Source organism: Molothrus ater, chromosome 8 (genome assembly GCF_012460135.2).
Source record: "Molothrus ater isolate BHLD 08-10-18 breed brown headed cowbird chromosome 8, BPBGC_Mater_1.1, whole genome shotgun sequence".
Lineage (NCBI taxonomy): Eukaryota > Metazoa > Chordata > Aves > Passeriformes > Icteridae > Molothrus > Molothrus ater.
In genome coordinates this window covers 24,305,410-24,325,872 of record NC_050485.2, presented here as the reverse complement: position 1 = coordinate 24,325,872, position 20,463 = coordinate 24,305,410, and the positions used below count along the sequence as shown (strand labels likewise).

Sequence of the window (20,463 nt, the reverse complement as noted above, 5' to 3'; positions counted from 1 at the left end):
ATGATTTATTTCAATACAAATTACTTGCCAGTGTAAGCACAGCAGAATCCAGCTCCAGGCAGGATACTTAGGACCTTAGAAAATACCAACTTCTAAAAGCTTCAGCAAAACCTACTTGGGATTCCATCAGGCTCAAGTGCCCATGTCACTTATTGTCAATTATTGCATCTATAAGGACATGTCAGATACACAAAAGACACTATTCTGACAGCATGCCTGTCCCAAAATGATAAGTTTAGCATAATGCACTTGACAATGAGAAAAGCAATAATAGCTATTTTGAGGACAAAAGAAAAATACAATGGATCTGATGACTAAGTGTTCTGGTCCCCAATGTAAAAGCAAAGTAGATCCCTGTCGTATTTAACTTGATTCTTTTGAATTAAACACTACCATTAAAGTTTCCCACAGTAGCTTTAATATTTAATTATGTATTCCACCAAAGAAAAGAACAAAATCTTTGCAAAGGGTTTTTTTGGGCTTTTTTTTTTTCTGGATGTGAAATATTTATCAGCATATCTCTTTGGACAAGTATTTTTATCCCCCAGGCAGGGAAAAAAACTTCCACGTTCAAATCGGTTTCAAAACATTTTATTTTACAGCTTGAAAGTTTTCTATACTTCAGCACCTCATGCCGTGACTTTGTTATTTCACTTGTTAATGAATGGTAATTAAATCTCTTTTGGCTGAAAAGGTTGGAGGGCTCCTGCTGTATTACAAAAACAATTTCTGAAAGTTACAAAAATGCCCAAGTGTCTAGAAATTAAAGCATAAAGTTTGCCATGTTTTGAGTCCAAGTTTTAATCGCTCGGAAGGATTTGTGGGAGAACAGCTCGTCCCAGTGAGTGTGCACAGTCCCCCCAGACTGAACAGACATAATTATGTCACTTTGTATCTACCAGAGTAAACACAATCGTGCTCTTAATAATGTACATTGTGGCCACAAACTTCCTTGATCTTCCTAACAACTGTAGCTAACACTGCATAAACCCTATTATACACTACCTACACAGAGAACTGCTACATATGTACATCTAAGTAAAGACTTGTTAATTTTGCATTTGCTCAGCAGGGCTTGAAACATCAGCCTATTAATTTTTCTTCTTTTCTGGATTCTCATTTCTTCAGGTGCTTTGAGTCAGAAGATAAATGGAGAGAGTGCTTACAACTGAGGTAGATAAAAGAGAAATAACTACATATTAAGGCATTTTGTGGCATTACAGTGCTAAACAGAGACACAATATTGAAGAAGAAATATCTCCACTGTCCATTTACATCCGTGCAGGCGTCTGCTGGCATCAAATGGGCAGATTTGGTACACAGATTGTAAAAAGAACTATGTTAATTCTAATATAAAATGTAAAATATATAAATGCAATATAAAATGTAATTCCAGTGTAAAAATGTTTTTGATTACATGCAATATACCATTTTTTCCGGAAGGTGATACAGTGATTTCAGCAGATTCTGAATCTCTTTTAAAATTACAGTTTCTCAAACAAGAAATTGGGAGCAGGAATGCAACTAGATGAGTGCATTCCTAGACTGCAATTTTGGGAATGGGTTTGCTTGAAGGAAAGCCCCCTAAGTTGAAGTGAGGTACATGAGTCTTGAGGGGTGGTAATTTTGTCCTCATATCAATGCTGGAATGCTCCTTCTCCCTTTAAATAGAAACAAAGAAACAGAAAATTCATATTTCATTCTGCAGTGCAGAGATGTTTACAAACTAAGGAAATCTGTGTCCTCCAGTTTCTTTGATGCAACCATGTATCAAGAGATCATTTAAAAAGTGTTGATTAAAGCCTGTTAGGCTAAATCTCCAAGACTAGGTGTCTGTTTGGATCTAATTACAAAACCACTGATGGAGTTTGAAATTATTAAAAATTAGAAATAAATGAGCTTTCTTTGTGCTATTCCCCAAAATGGTCAGAGCACCTCATTAGAGCAAGTATGTACATGAGCTCCATGACTTTAGATTTCTAATCACCATCCTTTTCTAGCTGGAATATGCCTGTTTTCAAACAAACAGCTACATTCATCAAAGGCACAATGGGGAGGGTTTTTTCCTTTGTTGAATTTTAATGAATATATAGTGCTATCTGTCTTCACATTTTAACAAATTTCCAGTGATAATTGCCCTGCCTGTGACATTTGCAGAAAGCTAGCAGTGTGCTGTGGGTGCACTGACAGCCCCAGGGAGCTGCTCCATCTGAGAATCCAGGTCTTGACTTTGATGTCCTCAAGAGGAGGGAATGAGGGTTAGCTGGTTCCACTCTCCCAAAGTTGGGGAGGTAAGCAGAGCACTACAAGGACAAAAGGCAAAATTCCAACCTTACTGCAATATACCTGGATGCTTCAGAGAGAGGTCCTGAGATACTTAAAATTAACCAAGTGAAGCTTTATGAACTTCTAGTTTATCTTAACAGCAGAAGTCTCAAGGCTTTACAAAGAAGGTCAGCACATTATTTCACAGTCACTGAGATTGAAAAACAAATGTGAGTGCGACCACACTTGTACAAAATCTAGCCTTCTCACATGAATATCTTTTCTCAGTCCCCACTAAGGGAAAAGAAAACACTTCTGTAATTATTACTTTTCTATTTGCCCCTAAATAACTGTCAGGATATGAAGAAGTTCAGAGAAAGTGTGTCAGATGTCTAGTTATGCATCCTTTTCCAAACTTGACCCATAGAGATGTAGGAGAATAGCAAAAAGATGGCATAAACTTAACAACAAAAACCATTTATAACTGGTTTTAATTGTATCAATGTAGCTCTAATGGATATGCCTGCTGACAGGACTAGAAACTAACATTCTGTATTTAGATGGCTTATTCCATCTCACTATTGGGCTTCCAAGTCTGGGGAGAGAAAATGATCCAGAATCCATGCTCATTTTTTCCTCGTACTCCCATGGAGACAACAAACAGATGTGCTCATCAGTATGGAAAATTCTATGCAACTGAATACTATAATATATTATGCAGAAGTAATGTGCAACCAGCCACGTGCAAAAGCTCCCAGTTACTACTGACATCCCTCAGTGCAGTTATTTACATATATAGGACTGGTGGATTAGGTCTCTGGTGTAGATTTAAGCTTCATATTTTCTCATAAATCCTTATCAAGATCAAAATGGGATCCAGGTTCTAGAAGCAACCAGGAAAATAGTGATGCAGAAAGGGTTCAAGGAGCTGAAGTTAAAAACAGGAAGAGATAGAACAAGAACAGCTAAGACAACCGGGAAAAGCAACATTCAGAATCAGAGAGCTGAAAAAGAGGATTTCAATTTCACAACCAAAATCTTAAACACTGAATTTTCATTTTTAACACAAAACAAAGCTAAATTCCCACTGTTACTATATTCCTTCAGCACCACATGCAAAGCTGCATTTATTCAGTACCACGATGTTAAACCACAACTCAAAGCTATCTTGTGCAAATCAATAAAAGCTTTAGATGATAACTTTGTGTAAGGTTATCCAAGAGTATTAATTCTCTTTCATACCAGGGTAGTCAATAATGTTGTTAATGCTATAGTCCTGACAGGATCCTCTTTTTATTAGCAAAACCAGCTACATTTATTTCAGACATGATGTTAACATTAGCCAGCAAGACAGAGAATCAAGTCAGTGGTTTTCTGTCAGCTGGGATTTAGAGTTATCTGAGATTGTATGAATCAAATGGCCCTGGCTCTTTGGCCAGCATCCACACAGCAGGCACAGCCCTGCCCGAGGCAGCAGGGGTGTGGGATGGCTGGATGGCAGGGAAGAGGACTCCTTGGGGAAGAACCTGACTGCACAACAGGTTCTCTCTGCTGCAGAAAGCCAGCAATGTGTCCTGCTGGGACACCTGGGAGGCTGGAGAAAGGGCTGCACAATGTTGTTTTCCCTTGCCAACACAAAGCACAGCCTAGAGACAGCAGAAGTTGCAGTTGCCCAGGACCAGCATGCCCAGTTATGCCTCTGGGCTCTTCAAAGCAGGATGCAGTCCAACAGGCTTGACTGGGGTACCAAAGCAATGAGGGGCAGAGGAGAGCAAAGCCCAGCACCACCCCTCAGCTGCCACAAGACTGCAGAGGTGCAAGCCAGGGCTGGCAGCACAGTACTGGTGCCTTCTGAGGCTCTGCTGGGGACCTCAAGATGATGCCAGCCTGCAGAAGCTCCACTAACAGTACCTGAATGTACTTCCAAAACACAGATGTCACAGAGACACCAATGCTCATCAGACTACAGGCATGATTGCCCAAAAGAACAACTTGACAAGCTGCCCCAGTAGTAGGTATTTATCCTGACCCTATAAACAGTGTATCCAGCACTAAATTACTTTCAATATGAAATTTCTTTCGCTGTATAACATTGCCCTGCTCAGCTACCATCAACTCACACAGTATTTTTTATTTTAAAGCAATTATGTCCTTAACAAGTGGAGTTTTTATGATAGGAATTAATTCTAGGTGAGATATAACAAAAAAATGTGGGTGAACTTCTCCTCATTTTATGAACAGAACAAGACATGATGCCAGAGTCTGAAATGGAAACGCCAAATCTACTGTGAAGGAGACATTTAGCTGCTGGAAATGGATTATCAGGCATTATGGTAGCCTCACATATTGATCCTAAAGCTCCAAAAAGGCCATTAGCACTGCACAATTGCTGCTAATTCCAAACATTAAGATTAACATTATGCAATTTGCAGATGGACAAAAGTCACTGTTTATCACTGATTATTTTGCTAATTTAGTCATCAAATCATTTGTTGTCTGAAATTAGGGAAGAATTAATAAAGGCAGCTTTGAATTATATTCAGCAATGGTATAGAACCACTGGCTTTAGTGTGTGAGGAAGGCACCAGGTGAGGATGGAAATGAATGAAAAGACAAAAGGCTTTCTGTGCATACTGAAAAACTTGGTAACAGATCACATCATCTGACTGCAGAAATCTAAGAAATCTCTCATTAAAGCCCACCCTTAGCACCCTCAGCAAGTTTTCAGATGATGAGCTGAATGGGGCAGTTGATTCACCTGAGGGATGGGATGCCATCCAGAGGGACCTGGATAAGCTCAAGAAGTGAGCCCATGGGAATCTCAGGTGGGGTGCTGCACCTGAGTCAGGGCAAGCCCTGCATCAATCCAGGCTGGGGCATGAGCAGATGGAGAGCAGCCCTGCCCAGAAGGACTTGGGGGTGCTGTGGGTGGGAGGCTGGACATGAGCCAGCCATGTGCACTCACAGCCCAGAAATCCTGCTGCAACAGGACAAGGGATAAGGGTTTTTAACTAAAGGAGGGTAGATTTAGACTATATATAAGAAGGAAATTTTCTGTTATGAGGCTGGTGAAAGACTGGCCCAAGTTGCCCAGAGAGGTGGTAGATGCCCCATCCCAGAAATATTCAAGGTCAGGCTGGGGCTCTGAGCACCTCATCTGGATGGAGATGTCCCTGCTCATTGCAGGGGGATTGGACTAGATGGCTTTTAAATGTCCCTTCCAACCCAAACCATTCTATAATTCTATGCTTTGATGTCAGAGACAAGACACTAATCTGTGTTCTCTGGGCACCATCTCACTAGTATGAATAATTTAACTGGACTGCAGAACATGTTCAGCAACATCTCTGATGGATGTTCTTGTCCTGGCCATAGATTATGGTAAATCCAGAACAGACTGAAGGAACATGAAGGATAACATTCAGGAAAATCAGGCAACAAAACTGTATCACCTCAGTCAAATTTGGCCACATTCTGATCCAAAGGGTCTAAAACAAAAATCTAGCTTAGGCAGAAAGTTGTGTAGACAAAAGTGTTTTCCCATACTTCTTCTGTTGCTCCTTGCGTTTCTGAGACAGATATTTCTTTTTCACTTCCAGAAGCTCATTGTTAAGTCTTTCAATTTCATGTTTGTATTCTTTGCTCTGTGTTTCACACATAGTCAGTTCTGAGGATAAAACCTAATAAACAAAACACAAACAGCAGAAACAGGAGATGTTGCTTCACTTACACATAAATACTTTTACAAGCACTTCCTCTTTTTATATTTGATGATGTAAGACATGATCATTTTCTACCACAATTCTTTTTCCCACTTGATGTTTCATTTGATCTCACCTCCTTTCACCTAAAAACATCTTACAAAATAAAGGTTATGCCATTTAACCATAATACAACATGTAAAATATGCTCCAAGCTTTACGGGAATGCCATTAATAGCTACATTAGCTCTTAATTTCTGGGACATAAAGCTGGGCAAAAATCCAAAGTTAAGGTCTTAATAAATCAGGGAATTATTTTATAATAATGGGGTTTATTCACAGGGATGCACTGCTAAGTGGAGTAATTCAATCCAGACAAAGTAGTACCAGGCACTGCAAATATGAATACAAAGCCACTTATATGTGAATCAGTAAAATTCTGAAAAAGGAGGAACACGCATAGTGCACCTTCTTTCTTTCAAAAGAGTAATAGCTTGACCTGGCACCCCAAAATGCATGCATGCCATCATACTACAGCATGCTGTGTCTGAAATGCAAAGCAGCAATTGACTGCATTAAGGACAAAGAAGGACCGTATGGAGAACTTCAAATCACGTTCAGTTTAGCTAAACCCTGGCTTCTATTTTACATTTTCTACATTGTTTTTCTTCTCCATGGAAAGCTAAGATTTGCATAACAGCCTCTTTGTTTCCTAAGGGCCCATCTGCTCCAGCATTTTTTTCCTCATGGTTAGTATAGACGTGATTATGATGCAGTGAACAGGAGATGATGACTTCGACAGAGAGAGGAGCTGCAGAAGTAGATGAACTCCTGGGGAGATGATCTCTCATGCAGGCAAGAATAGGAGAAGATCAGCTTATTCATAGAATATCATTGAATTCTATCAAAGAATCACTTTTTAATATTATGCTTTTTAAATGTTCTACAAGATTCTTTTGGAAGCAGGAACTCCTCCCTCCAACTGACAAGGGGTTAGAACAGGTTCCTCCTGTCATCTCCACAAAATCTGCAAATCTAAATATACATGTACACATGGCAAGAGAAAAAACAGTAACTTAAGACTGGATTCTCAGTATAGTCTCACTGGTTTGTTAAAAAGAAAACAAAATGGCTTTGATTTGCTTCTTAAAGATATTAACAGTTTAAGATAAAGGGAAGGAAAATAAGCTGAATGAAAAGCTGGCAGTATCCCAGAATTCCCCTGCAAAATACATATTTACAGCACTGTGCTGCTAACTCATATTGTAACAAGATTTCTCCTCTATTTTAATTAAACTAAGTAGAACAACGTGCAAAAAAAAAGTTTGTTTGCTGCTCTGTGTTGTCCCTCGAGGAGATGCAGTGATAAAACCCTGCTGTCCTGGTCTAGTGCACTAGGGCAGGCACACATTTGACTGAGGATCTCCCTGCAGCCCCTCCCCAGGGACAGTGGGCACCTGTTACCTTGATCTGCTTCACCTTCTCGCGGAGGATGTTCCGGTACTGCTGCAGCTGCTCCGCGGCCTCGGGCCCAGGCTGCCGGGCCAGCACGTGCCTCAGCTCCACGTACAGCTTCTCCTTTTCCTAAGGAAGGGACAAGAGGAGGAGTCTCACTAAACTACTACAGCAGCAGCACAGCCCGAGAGGAAATCAAGCTCACTGAAAATTGCAACTCAGTCAGGAAGGTATTTGGAGAAACAAATCTGCCTGTGTGTCAGGCTTTCCTCACTAGCCATAAGGTATTTAAAGTTGTTGTGTTAGCAGTGGGAGAGCTCATTAAGATAAACATCCAGCTAATTCAAACCATGAATGAAATGCTCTTAAACACCATCACCAGCAAGCACTCTCTACCTCAGCACTTACTGGAAGAGTATCCAGGGCTGGGAAATTAATCACTAGAAACTGTGCTTATTGTAATCTTTCTTCTTATGATCACATTGCCTTACATTAAGGATCACAGCTTCACCCAACAGGATGTGAGCTGGCTATAGAAATGTCAGCAAAGGACTGTACGAAAGAGTTACTTCTTCCAAAGAAAGTCCTGCAGAGCACATATACACACACACAGATATTTATATATATATAACCTTTCAGTTTAACTGCAGGGGCTCTGGGAAAGGAATTATAAACAGCAACAATTATGACTAGCACAATTACCAAGTAATTTTTGTCATGTGTCTCCTCGTCCTTTATGTTGGAACAGTAATACTTGTGGGAGTTGGATATTGCCATGCCTGAAAAGAAACCACACCATGGACCCACTTACAGCTTTCTGTACTGAAATGCTGCTTTCAACTGTGTTTTGAGAGTGTAGTTGTTTTTAGTCTGAGGAATAAAGCTCTGAAAAAAGCCACCTTCATAGTTTTGCACATTACAATAGTTTTACTATCTACCCTGGAAAACTAAGATCCTTAAATAATATAATTTAGTAAGATCACATCCTTTTCTGGTACAATGGAAACTGGAAATAAAAAGGAGAGTAGCAGACAAAACATTAAACTGAGGAAGACAAAAATGCCAAGAAGAAGCCAGGATAGGTGATTATTTACACTGGATTTGGCAAAGCCCCTTTTAACTGCCTTTTTTATAAGGTCTCTCTACAACTCTTACCACAGAATTTGTCTGTTGATGTGGGAAATGCTGCCATCACACCATCTAAAATTGCTACATTTGGTTTTTCTCAGTAGTTGAGCCAGGGTTTTCAGAAGTGGTTTGCTATTTTGAAGATGTAAAATTTTAGGTGTCCAGCTTCAAGAACATAAGGAGTGTAGAGCTTTTAGACCTCATCATTTTCTGAAAACTATGAACTACAATGGTCACAAGTTGGGACACCAAAATGGAATCACTTCAAATCATGCCTTACTTTTGCAAGCATTGTCCTTAAACTCTGCAGATTACTGAGGAAGAGTTCCCTATAAATGAAATTGTTCACAGTTTATCTCTGGAAAAATCAAAACTTCCTGAGACTCAGACTGAGGTTTGCATAGCAGCAAATACTAAATTGAAAATTCTGAGTAAAAAGTTAAGTATGCCACATCATAGTGGTATTTCCACTACCAGCTTTTCTTACTTCTGAGGAAGTAAGATTTTACTGCAACGTAAAAACAACTGCAAAAGAAAAATCCACCTTGTCAAAATCTGGCCAGTCATTATTAACATTTCAACCCTGAATGTATCATATATTTGTATTTTGTAATAGTGTAATGGCAACTTTGATAAATATGAGGCAATTGATAGATTGAAGGTCTTAAGTGCAATTGTTTTCCAATTTTTTTCTCTCCTTACCCTCTACAATGGCCAACCAAGCTCTTCAAACTGTGCAATGGTGTGTATAATAACCTCATTTAGAGACAAAGTATGCCATTCTATTGTAAGGAGAATCTATTTTATGCAGCAGAGACTCGTTAGGTGTCCAATGTATATTGTATCCATAATCCAACAGAGGCAGAACCAGATGTCTTATAATGCATATCTTGTCCTTCCTTGCTGAGCACTGTCCATCTCTTTTACATCTAGTCAATTAATTTGTCACTGAGTTAGAAACACCATATGTCAGCAAAACATTAAAAGAAAACCCTGGATACTTCTTTCCTCCTCAGCAGAAGCTTGTATTCACAGGTTGACATTTCTTTAATTTCTGAAATTTTACCCCAGGATCCAAAAAATAAATTAAAAATAAATAAATTAATATCAATTAATTTAAAAACACCAACCACAAGAGTAAATCTATGAGTCACAAAGTCCATTTGCAGGTACTTCCATCTCTAAACATAAGAAATCAGAAATGACCAAGAAAAAAATATCAGCACAAATTCATAAAGAAAAAATTTGTTTTCTGTAATAGATTAAGTAAATCCATTATGACTGGGTTTCTTTGGCTCATCCCAAACTGCCTCCCCTCACATTTCCCTCCATCCTCACACCAGGCTGCCATCACTACACACATCTTAGCACAGTTCTGAGGTTTTGAGATCAAGGAACTTAGAGTCACAAACACACTGCGAGGCACAACTCTTCTTCTTGGGGTGAGGGAAGATCAAATCTCTGCAAACCCATGCTTTAAGCCTCCACTGGTAAGAGTAATGCACCTGTGTTCAGATCAGGTGTAGGCCAGTAACAAAGCTTTTTATGGGATCCTTCCACCACAAAAGTCCCATGGAATTCAGCAGATGCTTGACTGTAGGACTGAGCCCATAACATCAACAAGCTTTACTGGTCTATGCCACAAACTAAGCCAAGATGACGGTAGAGAGATGGTGGCACATTCATTTTGTGTATGTAGGACATGCTGGGACACTCAGGCTGAGGATTACAGTTAAATTCCAGGCATTTCAAAGAGAATTTCAGGACCTCTGTGAACACCTGCTGTAAAAATTCTGCAAATAAAAATGCCTATTATTTTTAGAATAGCCCTTTCTGTCTTAGTTTTGTTTACCAGGGGAACCTCTGAGGAGCTCACAGATCTGTCTGTAGGCCCAGCCATTACAGTAATTTTCTTCATCCCTAAATTTCTCACCCATTAATTTGGAGAGGGAGGGTGGGGAAGTAAGTGGTGCTTTCCCCTAAATTTAACTAGGTGCTGTCTCAGCCAAATTCTGTAGTTCTCCTGACCTGCTTGCTCTACAGCAAATTGAGACAAAATTCTTTTCTTCTGTGGAAGACTGGCTAAAATTTGGCAAACTTCAGTTGATTGTCCAGAATTAGGTGGTGCTGAGTTGCCTCCATCTTCAGCAAGAAGAATCACTTTTGCCAGCAAAACCCTACTTCAAAAGAAGCTGTTGCTGCTGACCAGCACAGCACCATTTGCTTTTCCATGTGAGAAGGACCATCAGAACCATCAGACACATTCCCAAAGTGGCAGCAAGGCATTCACAGCCATTGACAGGGAATGGGAAGTATTCACCAGTCCCAGGCTGGAATAGAGCTCTAAAGATGTGTCCCCATTTGGTGTCATCCTGTCCCCCACCATGACACCAGGAACTGGCACATCTTGTTAGTTAGCCCAGGGTTTTCTTCTGAACCAGAGATGATGGATGATCATACATTTAATGATGATTTCACAGCAGAAATAGGCCCTGCAGTCCCAGCTTCCTCATTTTATCAGTTCTTTCCAAATAGATAATTCAACAAATTTACCTGGCAAAACAGTACCACAAGAGCCTTCTCCACCACACCCACAAAAATCCTATTATACACCAAAAGCTTCTATCACATAAATTACTAAAACAAATAGAAAAAACAAACCCAAAAAAAGTCAAAAAAACCCCCACAAAAAAGTTCAAAAGACTTTGCATCAGAGTAAATTTAATTTATGCCAGTTCCTTACTCACGCAACTGATCTAAAGAAAAAACAAGATAAAGATGTAGTGCAAAAGTGTGTGATGTAGTGTATGGCAGCAGTCCCTAAAACATTCACCCTAAATAAAAATTCTTATTTTAATTAGTAAGGTGGAGAAAACAATATAATAACCATGCAAGCACTCTATAGTTCCTCATGGCTTTGGTGGGGATAACAAGTCAGTCAACGTGCCCACGGGGGGTTTCTTGTTTATTGGCACTATAACCAAAATGTCAGTGCTGTGCTGAACTCCAGAGGCATTTTGTTTATGATGTCATGCAGCAGCAGAGCATCCTTAGGGGCAGTGATTCCTCCTCATAAGTGTTAAACAGGACACAGAAATCTGGATTAAATACATACACAGACATATATATCTAGTCATAGTAATTTTTGCTGTATAAGCCCAACGTTTATTTGTTGTTGTCTACACCTAGCAGTAGCTGTTGGCTCAGTACATGTATCTTTAAAAGTTTTATGAGGTAAAGAAAAAAATTAGCATATGGTGACCTTCAGAAATTTTATAATAACAGAAGAAAGTTGCCTCCAGCACTATGAGAAATGTGCAGTATAAACTTTCTCTGTAAACACTTTCCAAAAGCTCATGCTCTTTCCTGTCTATTCCACATACATCAGCAAACAGCTTTGCAAGGATGCACTTCCCTAGAACAGCTCCTGTTTTCATTATCACTTGGACACTTCTTAATCTCACCACTGTGAGGTTTTTTTGTTGGATACATTAATTAAGTTTGAAAGAGGACACTGAGGCCCTTTCACAGTGAGGCAACACTAACACTGTGTTAGATGTTTCAGGTTTTCCTGTGAAAACCATCAGCTTGAAGGAAAGGCTGGGATAGTCTCACCTTTGGTGAAATCTGCACTACCCAAACTTGTCTTGTAACTTACTTCTCCAGCTTCTCAAGAGCAATTCTGTTTCCTTTGACACAAAGCAAACTGCACCAAATTGACTGGCATTTTCAAAACAGCTTAATGAGAGAGGAAAGAGACCTCGAAACAAGGAAAACACCTTGTAAGGTCTCCACCCTTGGCTGCTTTTTGCAACAGCAAGAGCTGAATGCTGCAGTATCATCATCTTCCAGGAACAACAAAGTATGAACATTTCCACCTGGAGTGCAGCTGCAACTTATTATTATTATTATTATTGCTAGGAACTGTTACTATTAGATCTTCCCTAATAAGGGTGTAGGAAAACAGTATTTTTTCCAATGAACAAATAAATACATATACTCCTTTCAACTTCTGAACTCTGAGACACGAGGTTAAGAATCTATCCAAAGAAAATGGCATGGATGTGTCTTGCTGAAATAACAGCTACAGTACCCTTTTAACTATTGACATTACACAAGAGTTTATAAAATCATTAATCAGATGACATTAATCAGCTCATTTAATCAGTGTTTCTACTTTGCATTGCAGAAGATTATCAATTAATTATCTCCTATATCTGTGAGCAGAAATACACACACATGAAAGTGAGCTGTTCCTTGAAAGTGAGAATTACCCCTGACATAACATGGATTGATGTAAATATTCCAACTATTTTCACAGTGCCTGCAGCTTGACAGCTGGGTTGAAGAGAGCTCTAAGCAAACCTTTGTTTTGTATTCTAGTAGCAGGTTGTCTTGAAGTGACCTGGAGGAGATCAGAGGTTGATACAAATCTTATCAACAAGGTTTCTAAATATTCTAAGTGAATAAGTCTACAAAGCGAATGATGGGGAACCTTTTACTCTATAATAATTACTTTATGCAGGGTTCTAAGAAAAAAAAACAAATTAAGTCTCTTTTTCAGATCTAGACTATTTGATTTAAAAACTTCTGTATTTTATTGTCAGTGTAACAGCATGTATTTCAGCTATTCAATAGCCATTTAGATTTTTAAAATTTTAGATGACTCAAAGAATTATCACAGCTCTGTTGATAATGATTGGCTGTTCTTGCAGGTGACAGCTTGGGAATGAGGATTCCCAGTAGAACCAGCTTCTGTTCTCACTTCAGATTGATCTGGCAGATGACCTTGAAGGGTCAAAGAGATTGAGGAGATCCTTCTAGAAATATCTATTTTTAAGTTAGGCACCTATGTCTCTTTAGTCACCTGCTTGACTTAGATCTTTAGATTTCCCTGAAAGATGAGAGCACTTTGCTTCAAGTCCTTTGGTGTTCTGGCACTGCTACCTCTAAACAGCTGTCTCAAAGTCAAGCCACCACTTAAATCTACAATACCTGTCTAACAAGGCAGTAAAGCCTACATACATCTTTTTGACAGGACAGCAGAGTTCCCCTGCATATATCAAGTACCTCAGGGAAGAAAGACTAGTCTCCGGTTACAGTTTGGAACCTATTAAGAAATAACAGTACATCTAAGAAATACACACAGCAATTCTGAAATCATGAATGTTTTAATGCATGGCTTCCTTCAGGCTCACTGTAATTAGAGCTGAGCCTCTGCTATTCTTCAAGGAGTTCTGTTTCAGCTCCCCTTGCCTGCTTCTTAAAATTCAAAGAAAAAGAACCAGGACTAAAGGAAGGGGAAAGACAGTGAATCCTAATGTCCATGTAAAGACAACTGCTGTGCTCAAGTTTCCTATCCCCTGTTTGTATCCCCTCTAAGCTGTATCTACTCAGACAGGCATGGGAAGCCTTGAGCTCTGAGCCTCCAAGAGGTGCAGCACTTGGCTGACTGATGCACCCCACTTGGCAGAGACTCTCACTACTGAGGTTCATGGCTCCTGTGCACTCAGCAGCACATTACTGGATGTCTCAAGAGAAGAGTGGAGAAATGGGGCTCTTTGTACACCTGATTGTGTCTTCCTATGTCCCATTTTAAGCAACCCTTCTGAAAAAACCCAACCAGCCACAGTGACTCTGCCTGCCTTCCTCTAACAGCTGCAAAACAGCCTTAGCTGCAGCATCTTTCTGCCTGTGTTCCCTCAACAACAGCAACATTCACAGTAAGAATGAAAATAAGAGAACTGGAATAGAACAAAATTAGTCTGTCCCTGTGGAATTACTTTTTTTTGTGGGGTTTTGCTTCCGTTACAACTGTCATACAAGATAATAATCCATCACTGACTGGGATGCTGTAGATTGTCCATATCTTGCTGCTGAGGGAAGAGCAGAACACCCCTTATCTTAACACAAGAACACCTGCCAAAGGGTGAATACTAAAGATGTACCTTTAGCTCTGGGCCACCCTATAGAATATAGGCTTGTGAATGTTTTGCTACACTGCTGCTGCACTCCTGCAATAATTCAGCTTCTCTAGCAGATTCTGGATGGCTGACAGTCAGTATCGGATTGCCACAGCACTGCAAAGTCTGTGCGCTGCAATGTATTCAGTCAGCACAGCAAGTCATTTATTTTCCCTTAACAAGATAACTGGTTGATTAATATACTTTACCCTGGGGTGCACAGCAGATTTATTTCCTTCTCAGATACATGCTGAACACAGGAATGAGGAGTAAACAAGGTTGTTTTCAGTTGTTATTTGCTGGAACAATTCCTGAACTTTTTATCCAAGATTTTTGCTAGCAAACTAATGTTGAAGTTAAGGGCAATTCTGACTAAGAACTTTAGGATTGGGTCATTTTACAAAATATTTTTAGTCCAATGATACAAGGTATCCATGCTCAGGATTCTGAGTTCAGACCAAATTAAATGTATTTGAATAAAACACTTTGGTAATCACTGTTTCTGTTTTGCTAATGCAGATTACAGATGACAGTGCTGTGTCTTAGGTTCTTACATGGCATCCTTGTATCTGAATGGTATTAAATCTTTATTGTACACATGCTGAAGAACTGCTTCCAGCCAGGGCAGTGATCCTCTACTGATTCTACAAGAGTTCTGGACACAAAGAGTTATTACATGAATTGCCAAAGTTCACTAAAACTCCTTGAAGACACAGGAATGAAACTCAGTCTCCCGGTCCCCCAGGACCACCATGCTGGTGGCTGTGTCAATACTCCTGCTCCTTGCTTTTCAGAAAGAGCAGGCCTGTACTACAGCAGGAGGTTATAAATGTGGAATAAAACTCACAATAAGCCACAGTGTACTTGTAGGCAACAACCTCTTCAGACATGCTAAACTTGGTGGACTTGGGAGTAGATGTATTGGAATGCAGGACACAAAACTATGCTTGATACTCATCTATGAAGAACAGTATTTATGTAATTAAAACAATCTTGCATGATGAGGAGGGGTGACATCTGATGACCCACTAGAGTTCTCTTTCAAGCTCAAACTCAAGTAAATAGATCAATTATTTAAAAAACTTGTAAGACAGATTCAGCATTCATGTGTACATGCCACCTATAAACCCTAAGGGATTTTACTCTGCCTGCAACTTCCTCAGCTTTGTAAATAACCTCTTAATATTTCTGACCAAAACATCATTAGATGAGCTAAAAATGGTGCAGATCTCCAGAAGTTATTTTCTCAAATAAACTTACACCCTGCTTCTGTCCAGAACCATTTATCGTGGGAAATATATTTGGTTTATGAGGGTGGGGTAGTTTCACAAAGAGTCAGTAAAAATTATCTCGTCCACTAAGAAAACTGTTCACCAGAAGTATTTTGTTTGTTCATTAGGTAATCTGCTTTGCTTCCCATTTCTCAATGCCAGAAATATTTGCACTATTTTTATTGGAAAATTATTTTCTCACCCTAAAGAGCAGCCAATTATCTCCACCTGATGACATTAAAGTGATCAGCATACTTCCTACCCATTTTTTTCAAAACCCTGTTTAAACAAACATACCAAAAAAAAGGGTATTTTTCTGGGAAGACTTTATTCTTTTCCACTTGAATTGCAACATATGTGGGAGGAGGGAAAGAATCTAAATGTCAGTGTGTTTTTAAGAGCAGTTTATCATGCTGTAAATTTCTATAGCGTAGAACATCTTCTAATTCTAGATGGACTGAGATTAGAAGGTCTAAAATAAACTAATGCACCAAGAAGTGTATTGGAAATATGCAGAAATACAAAATCAACTCCTTTCTGAAGAGAGCTAGGGCAAGAACTGAACATTCCTCAGATTTTTATTGAATTATTAAAGCTCACACAAAACTTTCAGGTAGATATGTAGACCCTCAAGAGACCTTCACATAGGTGACTCATAACTTTCGTGTTTTTGAGATATGATTCCTTACTACATCATCACAGGATTGCATATGAGCCCTGGTAAATTGCACCAAGATTTAACACAATTATCCTACAATTGGCTTAGTGTGATTGGTTTTGCCCTACCCACAGAACCCTGCTGGCTACACAACCAATTTTTTAAAAATTAAATAATTAAACTAATTGGGAAGAAATTATCAGTGTTAGAACAAAAGACACTAGAGACATTCTAATTGCATGGAAAAATCATCATGCCAGATATAGAACCACTGAAAGACATTAATCCTTCCATTTAAAACCAATATTAAATACAAAACATCTCCACTTGGAGTCAAAGCTAAAATCCTCACTTAAAGTCCTAGTTTAGCAATGAACCTTTCAAACACAACAAAAGGAAAACAAAAGAATAGCACAAGAAGGAAAAAAATCTAAGAGTAGTCCTAAAGGGTGACTTGATGCATTAGGTACCTCCATATGTCACTTCATACTGCATTGGAGATTCCAGTTCAAATAAGTTTCAAGGTATTGGACTGAAATTATTTTGATGGCACTAACTCAGTAGACTGTTATGCATCATAATATTGAGCTGGTAATGAGATATTTTTTATCCATCACAAGTTAGAACTGGGTTGCAGCCAGAGTTCATGGGCACACGTTTTTTCATTTGAAAAAAGAACAGAGCTTGTCTTTGGAGTCTAAATCAAGGCTATTCTTGCTGTGTGCCTTTGACACATCCGCCTAATTCTGCATGACACTGGGGAAGTAAACTTTTTCTTTATGATTCATATCCAGTTGAAAGCCAAAAAGTAAATGTTAGGCCTGAGTCCTCACTGTATTTCCCATTTCTATATTTCAATGCAAATCCCTTGAAATTCCAGCCACCAACTTAGAACTGGAGTCATAACCTCAAACCTCACACTCCTCCCAGTACTGTTTTCTCTCTCTGGTTTCCTTAAGGTACATAGCAACCCTAAAGTTTTTTATAAGGTCAGGAAAGTATTTTTCTATCTTTCTCCTCCCCCCCACCCTCCCAGAATCATTTGGTCAATAGATAAAGTTTTGGCAGCTTAGGTTTCTCAGTCAGAATCATAGAATACCATGTTGAAAGTAAACCTCAAGTTTCATATGGTCCAATCTTTCTTTCATTCCCATTTGCTTATATTGGTGACCATCTATGAGAGCAAACAGTAAATTTGCTGTCCCTTTAATGGGACCACTCATACAAGGGCTTTGGAATTAGATCTTAAATTGACACCTTTTAAATCTCTGAATCTTAGAATAGAAGGTTGTCAGGGGACCTCAAGGATCATCTGGTCCAGCCTTTCTCAGCAAAAGCACCACCTTGTAAAATGGCCCAATACCCTGGCCAGTGATCTCAGGGGTATTATTGCCATGCCTTCCAAATGTTCTCATTGTTAACAACTTTCCTCTTGTGTCTGATCAGAATTCCACAGGAGTAACCTGCACCTATTACCCCATCTTTGCCATGTGATTCCCTGTAAAAAGAAAATCTCCACCTTCTATTTAACCACCCTTTAAATACTGGAACATGGTTATAAGGTTTCCCCTCAGCCTTGTTTTCTCAAAGCCAAACAAATCCAGTAGTTTCAGTCTTTCCTCCTATGGAAAGCTTCCCAATCCTTTCATTATCTTTGTAGCCCTCTTTTGGACCCACTCCAGCCTGTCCATCTTTTTCTATATACCAGGGACCAAAACTGAGCACAGTATTCTATGTGTGGCCTGACAAGTGCTGAATAGAGTGGAATAACCTCTGCTAGTGACGCCCTTGTTGACATAACCCAGCACCCTGTGGCCTTTCTTTGCTGCAGCACCAGAATGTTCACCCATATTCAGCTTGCTGTCCACCAGGATGCCTGGGTCTCTTTCCAGAGAGCTGCTCCCCAGCCAGGTAGATCCCAGCCTGTCCTGCACTCCTGCATTGAATTTCCCAGCTGTAAGACCTTACACTTGTCCTTACTGAACTTCACTCTTTTAAAGCATTGTTGCTATTTCACTTCTCCTAACAGTGGGCCAATATTTCTGTCTGTTTCTGCTTGTTGTTTACATACCTGAAGAACCGTTTTTTGTGGTTTTTGACAAGTCTGGCCAATTTCAGTTCAGTTAGTGGTGCAATTCCTTTGTGCTGAACTGTTTATGCCAGCTACTGCCTATGCAATTAGATGCAATTTTACTGGCAGGAAATTCTTCTGCCATTCAAAAGCTATATAAGCTAAATCAGAAAAGTGACTTTTTTGCTGGTAGAAATGGGGCTTTTAAGCATAAAAAGGCCTAGAGCTCAATATACTTACCCTTTTAATTGAGAGCTGAGAGAACTGCTAGCTTGAGCTGCAAGATAGGGTATTAATCCAGTGCTTCCAGAGGAACTCAAATCCTCCAGGAAACAGATAGAAAAGCACCAAGTCTTACTACACTATAAAAAGCTAAAAAGAAAATTTCCCTTTTCATTTTGGATGGAAAATCCCTTCAAAAGGCTGACTTCATATATAAATGAAAAAGGAGCAGTAAAGAAAGGATTGCATTTTGGCAGTGGATACTGCAGTTCACCTGTAAGTTTCAGTGCACACAAAGCACTATCCCAAGCTACCTCTGCTGAAATCTCTCTAAAGACAAGATGACAGAGGAACAATAATGGGCAAGTCAAAAGAGACTTTTAGGGATTCTACAGTCATTAGTTCCCTGAAGTGAATTGCATTTATTTTTTATGAAAATAGACAATTCTGCCAAAAAATCCTCAGCTCCAACTCTGTACCCTACCTGTAACATGCAAAGAGTTTATACTCTCAAATCCAAGTAGAATCTACACTCGGCACTAAAAAAAAAAAATGCCAAATTTGAGAGGGTAAAACAAATGAAGATGCAAAGTTAACATCTAAGATAAAACTCCTCTGGGCCTTAATAATACCAAAATAAAGGTAGGGGATAGGAGAGTATTCTCTCACTTTTCCTAGCAGGTTGTCTGATGAGGAAATCTGTTACTCAGCATTTGAGCACACATTTCTCTTATATGGAAGCTACTTGAGCACTGAGAGGAGTGAAAAACTTAGCAGCAGCATACCTCATGAAACTCCCAAGCTAGGGAAAGAGGTGATTTTCAGAAGGACTAGGCTCCCATAAAGTGGGCTGAAGAAAACCTCATGAGATTTAAAAAAAAAAACATTAGAAAATTATATAATGAATGGGGGGAAATGCATAACAAATACAGGGAAGCAAATCCCCAAGCTCCTTCATTTCTTGAGAGAAAACTTTGTTTTCAATAGCTGCCAACCTGCATAAACCCACACGGTAACACACTGTTCTAAAGCAGATTTCTTTATGAAACTATAGTACCAGCTCTGAGAAATAAAGATGATTATGTATATGTTCAGACACTATAGCAACGAGCACCTCAAACTGGATAGAACAGCTCTACTACCAACTTAGCACAAATAAAACAAAACATCTGCCTATTTTGAGTGTTTCGCTACTGAATTGAGTCATGTCTCTAATATATTCATTCACACACCAGAAAAAGAATGGAAATTATTTTATTCCCTTTTTACTTGATGTGAGGCATGCAAAAGCTAAGTAGCCTGCCAAGGTCACAGAGAAAGTCTCTCGCTCTCCCCTCCCTGTATCTCACAATACCTGAAATGGAACAGGGCTGGAGACAGCAGCATCCCTTCAATTCCTCCTACTCTCTGTCACTGGGACAGTCAGTTCTCTGGAGGGACTGAAACTTAGCTCAAAACTTGGCTCATGCAAGGACATGTGGGTGCTATCTGGCTGTAATCTCTGAGTCAGATATATGAGCTAATCATGCCTTTTGCCCTTGCACTCTTTGAACTGTGAGCTCAACAACAGCCAGCACAGTATCACATCCTGACTGCCCAATCCTGGGCTTTCCTTGCTGACAACTTCAAACAACACATATGTACAGAAAAACAATGCTTTCACTACTACATGCACGTATTAGGACATAACTAAGATATTTGCTTTTGCCTCCCTGAACAAATAATCTAG

The 20,463-nt window shown here is 39.4% G+C and overlaps 1 protein-coding gene across 1 annotated transcript in view; it reads right to left on the bottom strand.

Moving 5' to 3' along the window:
* Positions 1–575: 575 nt before the first annotated feature.
* CFAP58 (cilia and flagella associated protein 58) overlaps positions 576–20,463 on the bottom strand; it is a 57,530-nt gene continuing 37,642 nt past the window's right edge. Inside the window, exons 16-18 of the mRNA XM_036386132.2 lie at positions 7,431–7,550; positions 5,812–5,945; positions 576–1,661 (exon numbers count right to left, since the gene is read on the bottom strand). Of these exons, the coding sequence (XP_036242025.1) occupies positions 1,541–1,661; positions 5,812–5,945; positions 7,431–7,550 (375 nt within the window). The 3' untranslated portion in view covers positions 576–1,540. The remainder of the gene's footprint in view (positions 1,662–5,811; positions 5,946–7,430; positions 7,551–20,463) is intronic.